Source organism: Wyeomyia smithii, chromosome 2, assembly GCF_029784165.1.
Source record: "Wyeomyia smithii strain HCP4-BCI-WySm-NY-G18 chromosome 2, ASM2978416v1, whole genome shotgun sequence".
Taxonomy (NCBI): domain Eukaryota; kingdom Metazoa; phylum Arthropoda; class Insecta; order Diptera; family Culicidae; genus Wyeomyia; species Wyeomyia smithii.
Genome location: NC_073695.1, coordinates 24,502,088 through 24,514,217, shown reverse-complemented (window position 1 = coordinate 24,514,217; position 12,130 = coordinate 24,502,088). Strand labels below are relative to the sequence as shown.

Here is a 12,130-nt window from a genome sequence, read left to right as displayed (position 1 = left end):
GTCGTGCGTATTGCTTCGGTGTAAACCGGCTCGAGAGAGTTTTGCTCATATGAACGTTTTCGAAATGAAGTGATTTCGCGGGGTATACCCAGAATACGTGTTCATGTCTCACAGTGACCATTTAGCCGAAAATTTCCTTCGGTCGATAAATACCGTAACTAACGAAAACGCGATGTATAGCTTCCAAAGAATCACGTCAGCCGACGTGTACTCGGGATTGACAAATAGCTGGTTGCTACAAGTGGCAAAGGCTATTTCACGCGCGTCGTACGCAGAGGATCGCGGTGTTTGGCAAGAAAGATACTCATGGTTCGTTTCCGTAATAAGCGCGCAACATTTCTATATTCCGTTTTTCAGGTGTGTTTTTCGCGGGATCGTTTTCTTTTTAGAGCAGACGAAGTGAATACGAGAGACGTCGTTAGTCGATCTGTTAGATAGAAAATATCCGGTTGACCGAACCCCTAGAAACTCCGTGCTTATACCTTTCATGAGGCCGTTTTATTTTCAGATAGATCACCAACGCGCAATAGCTTTCGGTATAAAGAGGATCACCTTACGAGAAGATATCCAATCATTTGAAGTTGTCTCAATTCGGTCAAAGATCCAGTATCCATGCGTTCGATTTATTGTTGCGGTGTTACATTGTTAAACTGAATCAGTTCGAATCGCATTATGATTATCGTGGCGGATGTAATGGCGCGACACTTGTTCTAAAGAACCCGACGCTCGAAATCAGCGCATCGTCTACCAAAACGAACCCTGCTGTATACCTTGCCCTTTCTCCAACATCCCAGTGATTCCTCGTGGAAGTGCAGAGGTGTTCTCGGCTTCCATAAAGCGAGTATCACGTCAACATTTTCCTATACAAACTCCTTCTTTGACCTGCATTCGGATGCGGCCGGCGCTGGTATTGCCTAATAAACAGATTAAGGGCACCAGTTTTTACACATTGAGGATGCATGTTGGTCCCAAGCATCATCTATTGGTTCTCTGTGTAATTACTGCTGATCTGGCAATAACGGAGTAGCAACCGCGGGCGGTCAATCATGCTCATGCTCATGCTCATGTAAATTGATTCTTGAATGATTCTTGTATGGTTCGAATTGCTTCAAAAAAATCTGTTAAATTCTGGAAAGTTTTGGTACGACTTTTAAACGATTTTAAAACTGTTTTCAAAGTATTTGTAATGTGTCCTCCAATAACTAAACCACGAAACTTAAAACCATTTGTGATCATTTGAACACTGAAATGTTTGAAAAATTATCGGATTCTCACATAAATTACCGAAAGTTTGTATATTGACGTGGGACTGCGTCTTTGTTTACTATACTGAGATGCTTTCTGTAAAACTGGAAATGAAACTGGCAAATGTTGCGTCAGATTTCAAACGTTAACAACAGCATAACCACATGATGGATAACAATAACCAATATGTTGTTGGATAAATAAAATGTATAACAATTTTGTAATATGCTAGTTATCACTCTAATTTCATTGCTAAGCGGTGAAATTGATAAAAAGTTTAAATAACAAATTTACGCGAATAATGAACCAATTACATGCGAGCATTCCTAGCACAGACGACATGAATGGACGCCAACCGTTCCCTGTGATATTCTCCGTATCAATATCGAAAAAAAAATTGACAGAGTCTCCCCGTCCCAATAGGTCAATCTATTTTTGCTTCCATGAGCTTAGACTAATATGATGTCTCGAAGGTAAAAGCTTTTCGAAAAGATTGAAACAATTCCCATTAATGAACAATTCCTAAACCTGTTGTCAGAACGTAATAAAAACTGATGTCATGAACGAAAATATGCTGGTGTAAGCAACAGTACCAGTGGAGCAGAGAGCCGCAGATCATGATTGCAGCGGTACTCTTCTGTTCGTATATTTCAGCGGTACACTTCCATTCGTACTGCAGCGCGCGGTACTATTCGTATTGCAGTGGTACACTTCTGTTCGTACATTTCTATTCGTGTGCAATCGAGGAAAAGCTGCAATGCTGCTGCTGATTGGAAGTTTATCTCATAAATATGATTACCATAAATTACTCAACAAAAATTGTAGACTTTTGCAACAATTATAAGTCATGTTCATTATATATTATATTCGATATTCACTAAATAATCGTGACCGGATAGTATCGAAAGATTGAATTCCTAAATATGTATACAAATTTATAGAAAAGTAAGTGCCGGTAAATGCTTGTGAATTTTTGGTCCATTTACTAAGATTCATTCCGAATTCCATCTTACATTTCAAAATTGTTAGATGATATTTTATTATTTTAAACTTTTCCATAATAAACGTTCATTAGCTATCTTCGTAATACAGCGAATGTAATTGTAGGCAAATGAAAAAAATTGTCAAGCAAAAAACAACAATGAGATTGTTATTGCTACGATTTTTTTGCTGAAACTTGTTGATAATTTTGTTTAACATATCTTCTTATGTTTGCCAATTAATGAACCCATATTATTTTGAAAGTAAAATCCATATCCATATCCATATTATAAATTTGATTTAATCAGGGTTAAATAAGATAAAATTATACATCATGATAACGTATAAAAATGATAACGTAAGCATTATTGAATTCGGTTTTTATAGGATATAGAGTTAATTCTGACTTTAACGCATTACGAGAAATTCTTGGTGCTTCTTTAACAAGAACGATAAGCTTGTGCTTTGTCAAGTACATGTTGTTTGCACAAAAAATTCTACAGGTATAATATCGCCAAATATAAACGATATTTTATCGAGTGTTGTTGAACATACTTCTAAAAATAGATTTCCAGGGAAGGCTGAAAATAAAAGTACGTAAGTCACCGAGCAAACACGTTGATTCTGTTTGCTGAATCTGTATATTTTGGAACAAAAAACCCCCAAAATACAGTGTTTAGTCCCACGTCACCATTTACAACCCTAGGGCTGTATACCTTGTAGTATTTTGTTTTTTGTTTTCCTTTACGAACTTTACTTGTGAGACTCTGCTCCATGTGATTTGCAATGATCCATAGTCAAAATGTATTGAAAAAATATAAGAGAATCTGTTATACCGGCAATTAATTTGAATTATTCATAAAACATTAAAATCGATATTCTGAAACAGGTAGCGAAACCTGAATCTTCTATCAATAAAATTATTCATAAAGACGTTTGAGCACAGAACCATATATAAAACTCTCAAATTTGCATCCCAGCTCTCAAAAATTGAACTCGGACCGGTTATTCTGACCACCTAACAATAATCATCGCTCATTATTTAGCAAATATTTATTCGCAACTATGTGTCTTTTCAAAGTTTATAATCACACAGCTCTTTAGTTCATACTAAACATTGTTTTGAATTGCGTTGTGCAAAAAAAAAGCCTAATTGGAATGATTTTGCCATCTGACCATTCGATTCAGGTTTATTGCTACATTTCAGTTCGCTGTTATTTTTGCTCATTTAAATGATGAATCAAGTGCTTATTTATCTCCAGTAGAACTATATCTCCTAACCTGCTGCCAAAAAGCAGACGCGGGAAGACCGAAACCCCGAATGCGCAGAGACACTAGCCCGCGAGGGAATAAATTAAAGCAAGATAAAATTACGCCAATATTAAAATTAAATTTTAAATATTCAGCAATAAGTGTATGCAACTTTGAAAAATTCAGTTTGTCGTCCTTGTTTTTCGCTCACCGCCGAGGGCCCTGCCCGAAACGGTCAACACGCTTGCCGCTCGATGTGCATTCGGAGCGCTCTCGAGATGGCAGCAGGAAAAAAAAATGCGACCGTTGTAGGTTATAATTTATTTAGCTCCATCTGTACGTATAGTTTTCCTCCTGCAACCTTCCAGCGCCAATCTGGCCCCGAAGAATCGGGCACACATTTCACGAAACAAATTAGTCAAACGAAAATCCTTTTTTCTCACACTAACTGTTCGGTGCTTCATCTCTGTTGCTGGTTGCCTTTCCTCGAACGTAATTTCCATCGCCGTTCATCTCAGGTTGTAGCGCGATGCGACACGGTGTAAAAAGGAAAAGGTTCTCTGCCGAACAGGAGTCCAAATCGAACACTGAAGCGAGAGAGAGAGAGAACAATTTCTTTCATTCCGAATGGAAAATTTACCATTTTCAGGACCCATTTGGACGCGATGGACTGGCATATATCGAACGCGGTGTTGCTCTGTTCGGTCGATCTCTGGCTGATATCGCAAAACCGGACCGACGACGTCATCGATGGCCGAGCACAAAAGGAAGGAAATTGCACACATCGAGTCATCGTGTGCACAAAGAGCGAGAGTTCGATTGGAAATTGAATAAACATCTCTAAACGCGGAACGGTGCCATTCGGATGGCACAAGAAAACGGAACCGGTTTTTGAATATTCTATCGACAACAAGCAGTAATAATATTAAACTGCAATTTTTCATTGAAATCGAATTACTTCGACTCTTACGGTACGTTGCTCGATATGTCTTTGGGCCATCGGGAATGATTGGTAATCGGTATTTTCTATTTTTGAATGTTTCTTTTTTGGGCTTGTGTACGTGGGGATAAAGTTGGGCTGAGTTTTGAGATTATTGAATTTCGGATTTTTTTTTTCTAATATTCTAAGTGACCGCATACTGTTTTATTTCTGTTTCAGATTATTCAGTTTCACCTTCGAAGCCGATGGTGGCGAGTGCTTGACAATGACCATGTTCTTCAGTGGTGTCGAACCTATTCAGACCGCGTCGGCTGGGATGACGATGAACGCAAACATTACGTCCATGATGCCAGGTCTGATCCAGGAGCAGCAGTTCTGTTTGCGCTGGAATAATTACCATTCCAACTTGTCCGCCGTTTTTGACCAGCTTTATCAAAATCAGTGCTTCGTGGATGTTACCCTTGTTGGTGATGGTCGTTCAATTAAAGCTCACAAAATGGTTCTAGCTGCCAGCAGCCCCTACTTCCAAACCATCTTCTCCGAGACCCCCTGCAAGCATCCGGTCGTGATAATCAAGGATGTTAAGTGGGAAGAGCTGAAAGCGCTGGTTGAATTCATGTACCGAGGTGAGATAAACGTTGGCCAAGAGCAAATTCGACCGTTGCTCAAGCTAGCAGAAATGTTCCAAATCCGTGGTTTGGCTGAAGTGAAGCATGAAGACGTTCAGATGCCTGTTCAAGAACCGAGCGTAGAACAATTCACAGTTTACGCCGCTCTGAATTCGGAAAACTACCAACTTCAAACTGCGGTTGCAGCGGAAGATCTTGGCTGCCCACCGCCCGACGAGAAGCAAAAGACGAAGGAACGGGAAATCGCTCGCAAACAAACGCTTGAAACTGTTGACGTTCCCGTCGAGTGGCCAATCGAGGAAGATCTGAAAGGTACCATCGCCGAGGTGAAACCAAAATCGATACGCAAACGCAAGCAGTCCTCTGTATCGCAAGATAATTCGGTGCACAATTACGAGCTTTATTCCGAGCAGCAACAAGCTGCCAATGGTCCGGTAGTCGCAATTCCACAACCAGCAGGACCAGTGTCAGCGGCTCCGTTACCTCCGTCGGTGGCCACTTTCAAACCGGATGAAGATGCAAGCACCAAGATGGGTTTTTTGGATTCCACACAGGAAGAAGACGTGAGTATTAGGATACTGATTTTTTGTAAAATTATAATTCAATCTTATCTTTTTAATATGTGGATGGGATCCAAGGATAAGCCGTGATTATCTAGAACAGGGATGTTGACAATAGCATCGATGGTTTAGCGTCGAGTATTTATATTATGTACTACGTAATATGTACTTCACTGAAAAAAATATACCAGCTCTCAGTGGGAGGAGGAGACGAAAATATCTTCTACAGGAACTGAGGAACCAACATGTTGAATTCTTAAAATCGATAGGAAAATATTTCTTTTGTTATTTTCATCACACAAAATTTATTTGAAATGTGAGAATAACCAAAAAAAATGATTTTGAGAATTTATTTGGGTATAGAGGAATCCAATTATTTTTATTTGAAATAAAGATGACAGATTTTTTCTTTCAATTATTTTCCAAAAATAAAATTCTAATTAAAAGTTCATATCTGTTATTATACTCTTTTGTTTTGTTTTACGGTAATACTTCGAATTAGAAGTAATATTAGTTTAATTTTTTCATAATAATGGAATGAGCAAATGTGTAAAAGTTAAGAAAAAACAAAACACGAAACAATAATTTGCTTATTTTTTGAACAATCTAGGTTAGCATAATGATATTAGTTTGAACGTGGAACCCGTTGTTGAACTAAAGGCGTTCTCATAAGGACGGAATCGACTCTTGAGGGAATTTCTCTATGCGTGGATCGAATTCTAGTAAGCAAAACAGTTTTGTCGAAATGGCTTTTTAATATATTTTTTCTCGCTGTAGCCACAGCAGGAACGTTTTTCAGTATCTCTCCGTTCACGACATGACAAATCGTTAGTCATCTCTTTTTCTGCTCATCTCATTGCACAGAGTACGATGTTTTGTTGCACACTGCACAGCGCTCTTGATCTCCATGCCGCTCATAAAAAAACCAACAGCGGGACATAGGTCAAATAGGGAGAACGAAGTTCACTAGACAAACTCATATAAAGAGATACTTTTAAAAATGTTAAAAACATAATTTAACTTTTTTTTACACTTTTGGTAAAATAATTAGCATAATTTAAATGATCTAAAAAACTATTTAGAAATGCAGCTGTTAACCAAACACAAGCTTGCGTTCTGCTCGCGATGTTTGTTTTGAGGCCATACTGTAAGTGGCTCCGCCTTTTTTACAAGTCATCCTTCAAGTTTCGCAAGGCGCAAATAGATTTTATTCGGAATGTAATAGGAATTGACGGAAAATGAATCTCGTTTAGTGATGCTAAAAATGAAACCGGATTGATGGAGCTCTCAGCCATGCAGCAAAACAACACGTTGTGTCGTGTTGTGACTTAAAAGAAAGACATCAAATTATACTCGTGTCGGATGTAATCAGATAACAAGCATTCTTAGCCACCGATCAGTTTATTACGCTGTTGCGTGTTGCATATTGCAGCTGTGCGGCTGGAGGACAACAAAGTTCTGTTCGCACTGACTGGTGGCAGACATGAGACTGGAATTCGAGATGTTGCTGTGGAGCCGAATTAACCATCTTTTTTAAGACGCTCCAACATTTTAAATGAAATGTAATGCTATTTCTGAAACGAATTCAGCATTTTCAGTAGAACATGTCAAACGTTTCTTTAAAATCGCATAAGTTTTGTGTCTATCGCACATTCATTTAAGCATGTTATTATCGAGTTGTGGTGAACATCGAATTACTGAGTATCTGTAGCGGATATGTCGAATTTGATAAAAACTATTCATTACCATCTCCAAATATGTGCAAGAACTTTGAAAATGGTCAATCAATGAAATTGCAAATTTCGTTCTGCTGACATAAGTGGCTCTGCTTTTTTTTAAGTTATGTAATTTCCCTAGTTTCACAAGGCTCAAAGAAATTTTATTCTCATTCAAAAAATCCGGTCAAAATGCAATGTTTAAAACTTTCAGTTTTTACACCGAAAATTGTGGATTTAGGTGAAACTGATTACTTTTGGCCTAAAACAGAAAACGTGATTGAAATGAGGTCGATATATTGTGCCGTTTTTAACAACGGAGAAAAGCAACCCGCATAAAAAAACGCGTCAAAATTTCCTTATTGTATTCCGGTTAACTAGTTATTATATTCTGCCGATTGTGTTAGAAAAGTATTAATATATCGCAGGTATCAGCTCGGAGGGATCAAAATTTGCAATCAAATTACAATTTTCCACATTTGATTGTATGAGTAGCTGATTTGTCAATCGATTACTGCAAAAACGAAGGATTTTTTTATTTTTTCTGAAAAACAGGAACCTTCTCAATAAGTTACACTGCAAAATGAACAAAAATAGTAGGAGGGTGGTATCCAAGACACGACCGCATAGTTGACGTAGGACTACAATAACTTTATAATTTAATTTTGAAGCTATGTTTGATTTGAGCTCGTTTTACGTTTGTAGTTTGCTTGATTTATTTTATCCAATTTAAGCTCAACATCTTCCAAAAGGAAGGTATTTTGGTTCGGGTGGTAATATCAAGTATCTAGGTCGTCATCTCAAATTCATCAAGCGACACCTCAAAAGACTTGGAACTAAAACTAGTTTATTGGTGGCCATTTATACTGTTAAGGTCCTTATTGACCATTTAAAAAGTCAAAAAAGTCATGAAAAAAGAACCGTTCATTATTAGCATGGTTCGATTTTGGCAACAGAAAAAATTCTGGCGTGTTGCCAAAATCGAGCGGGGTCTGTATTATGATTATTTTTTGCAGCACTTTATCTTAGAAGAAAAAATATTCTCTAACATTCACAATGGTCCAGAATCCAAATTTAGGGGGAATTTGGGTCTAGAGCTCTGTAGCAATGTTTAAGAGAAAAACTTGTTTTTACAAAGTTACTTAAAATTATTGGAGCTATAAAACTGTAGAACAAGGTTTTCTATCAAAAAAAATAAAAAAAAAAAGTAAGATACTTGATAGCATCGAAAATTTTGGTCACCCTAATTTTTGATACTTTTTCAATAAGCGCTTTATCATATGTAACAACTTTGTAGAAGAAAGTTTTTTTTCTAAAATATTGCTATAGAGCCCTGGACCCAAATTTTCCCTTTAAATTTGGTTTCTGGACTATTGATGAATACCTTTCATTCTAATACAGCGAATTTTCTTTAATACGCGAAAAGGCAACCTTCTATAAAATAATTAAATGAGTACGATTTAGTAGAAATTAAACTTCCTTCTATATCTATATGTCTTTTTGAAGTTGGCTCACTCTCCGATCACAAAGCGGCAAAGATGTCACATAAATTTTTTTCCTGCAGTTACAAGCTCGTGGAAAAAATATCGATAACAAATTACAGGTTTAGCAGAAAATGTATATTCACAGGAAATTTGAAATTGACATAGAATTTAATGAATATGTTAACATTCAATTCAGGTCAATTTAAACATTTTATCAGTATACAGAATCAATCAGAAAAAATTTGATCAGTTTCAAGATACCAAAGAACAACGAAGATACCATATTTGAAAGTTATATGTCTGTTATCTTCGAAAATAAACTGGGCTAGAGTGATGCACAAGATTAGCCTCAGCAATTAATGTTTGCATAGCGTTGTTCAATTACAAGTAAGGTTATGGAAAGAAATATTTTCTTGCAAATGCTAATTTAAAAAAAAATCCAAATGAAAAATACAAATACTATTGTCGGAACTCTAATGTCAAGATGGAATGAATTTGGTTTTCCTCTATACCGCCACCGCGGGATGCAACTAGTATTGTCATATTGGACTCAATTCATTTAGCTAGTAAAATATAATCATCAGTACAGCTTATTTAACTACCTATTCAAAGATCTGTACCGAGAATTTTGGTTTTCTATTGTCTTTTAAATACCCTATGTTCAGTTATTTAAATAAAACTGAAAAAAGCAGAGTGTAGAGTTCAAAAATAAACAACGCATTTTGTTGTCCCCGGCGGCGCAGCGTATTTTGCGGCACCCGAAAAATCATATTGAATTCTGATATTTGCTGCTATACGAAACAAGAAGAAGAAGAAGAAGACAATTCAAACGGCAATTCGATTGTGTTTCACGCCCCACTATGCGTCAACAGCGGCAATGTAGTTTTCACTTGGCTTGACTGCACAAAAATGAATATCGAGTTTTTCTGCACTGATAGACGACGAGTAACCAGCGATCTGTTCATACATTGCTCGGTGCAGTACTGTTGCCGGTGCCATCATATTTTCCTTCAAGTCATCAGTTTTATTAACATTAACATATTTATTAACAGCAGAACGTAATACTGTTTGATAGTGGAGGTGGCTACGAACTTCCCGAAAAAGCTTCACCTTCAAGACATCAAAATAGTCTAGGTTCATGCAAGCTAACATTAGTTGACCTATTGGGACGGGGAGATTCTGTCATTTTTTTTTTGCCACTGCTATACAGGTGCGACAGATGCTGATTTTCAAAGCACTCGTGCAAAACTTTTTCGCGAATGCACTGCTCTTTCGACGACTGACAACTTTACGTACTTTGCACGCATGTACTTCGGCATTTAAAAATAAATTTTAAATTTACCAGTCTTCGGAATAAAAATTAACCATCCGTTTCATTCGCTTCAAACTTACTAAATAAGTTGCAGAACCGCTATGTGCACACTTTATATACCAAGAAAATTATCTGATTTCAGTCAAAAATTGGGCATATTTTGTTGAGAATAAAAGTTTGATATAAAGATTTCGTAAAAATGAATATAAAAATGAAAAAGAAAATTTACAACGCTAGTTTTCCAGCACTTTTTCTACTTTTATATGTATTTATAAAGAGAAAAATCATTAGCTATTCAACTGTAGAATCATTTGTCCTGATAAGTACAGTGTTTACATTGCACAGTGTACGGAGGCCGAAAAAAAAACTCGATTTTTCATGTCAATGTTTGTGATGTTTTGCATTTCTCCGCAGATTTTAAACTGTGAATAATCTTTTCCCAAAGTTTTATGACAATCGGTTGAGATATCGATTTTTATTCGCACTTTGAATGTTGCTATATCAGGCAATTTCGACGATTTTCATGTTTGAAATCACAATTTTTAGCTTAACTTCCTCAGTTTTGATTCAACAAGTTTAATTTTAAAGGAAATTTATGTACTTTAGATTGATATTCAAGACTTGCCAAAAATACAACCAATTTCTCAATCGAGGTAAAACATATTGCAGGAAGTATTGTGCCGTGTCAAATAAATGTTGTATGAACAAAAAAAATATTGCAGGAAAGCCAAAAAACATGTGTTTCTTATTTTATTTCTACCGAACAATCTTGTGAAACAGTTTGGAACGATCGGATAACCAACAATAAATGGGAAATTTATGGTTCTCTTCAGATTTTTGAGTCCTGTTTTGCACATCGTTGCTAATAGGGAGATATTTTGAAAACAAAACTATGGAGACGTATGGTGATTAGTTGTAAAATATCCAGTTTTGTATATTCAAACAAAATGATTGACTGGGAAGTATACATGAATTTTTTTTCAGTAGTCTCAAGCATTCTCATATAAACTTGTGAACCGCTTTCAGTACTACACAATGTATAAAGAGAGGATAAATTAAATTGATGAGAAAAAAATATATCGTCTTTTATATTTTCAATAACGTTAAAACAAACTACCGTACGATCTCATAATTTTCCTTAAAATACATCTAACTTGTTGTAGAAAGATCTTGAATTTGTCAAACGGCTTAAAAGCTAAAACTTTCTCAAAATAATATATATTCAACTATCACGATTTTTGCACCACCCTGATTCATAAAGGAGTACCCTACGATCCAAACAAAAAAATGCGATTATGAAGTTTTTTCATGAAAAACAAGTAAGGGAACCACACCAACATTCATTTTAGGACCTATATTCTCCTCGTCACTTTTTTTTCTCTCTTCTCATCGCTCTTTACTTCCGACTACTCGACTAAATCGAGAGGCAACATAAAACTACATATACCTAAAAAGCCAAATTAGTCCACGTAGCAGTGAAACCCAGCCTTTCTCATTCAAACGTATTTTTTGTTTAAATAGATTCACATCTTGATAATACTTGTTGGATTTATTTATTACTCAAAATAACAAATTTTTGGTAGAAAACACCTGAACTAAGAGCGGGGGCCTAGTGTGGTTGGTAAAGTTTCCGCCAACCACGCTCGACGCCTGGGTTCGAATCCCACCGCCGACATAGGTGTCGATGGTTGTGAGGTGGCGTGATCCACTCACAACCAACTAAACTGGTCTAGTTTCAATCCTAGCCGACACCGGGAGATTTGCTGAGGCGAAAAATCTCTGGGATCACGCCTTCCATCGCATGAGGAAGTAAAGCCGTTGGCGCCGGTCCGTTAATAAACGGGTCGTGAGTTAGGGTCCTGGGTGTGGAGTCGCCTCCCTGGGCGTCGGTGATTGGCCACAACAGTGGCGGAACTATACCGACGGAAAATAAGCGAGAATAAAAAAAAACACCTGAACTATACCGAACATTTGAAACAGACCATTCAAACACATATGAATATACATTACCAC

At 36.8% G+C, this 12,130-nt stretch overlaps 1 protein-coding gene across 1 annotated transcript in view; it reads left to right on the top strand.

Moving 5' to 3' along the window:
* The window catches only part of LOC129725025 (longitudinals lacking protein, isoforms H/M/V-like), a 77,234-nt gene that overhangs the window by 47,711 nt on the left and 17,393 nt on the right, over positions 1-12,130 (top strand). Inside the window, exon 2 of the mRNA XM_055680398.1 lies at positions 4,637-5,609. Within this exon, the coding sequence (XP_055536373.1) occupies positions 4,683-5,609 (927 nt within the window). The 5' untranslated portion in view covers positions 4,637-4,682. The remainder of the gene's footprint in view (positions 1-4,636; positions 5,610-12,130) is intronic.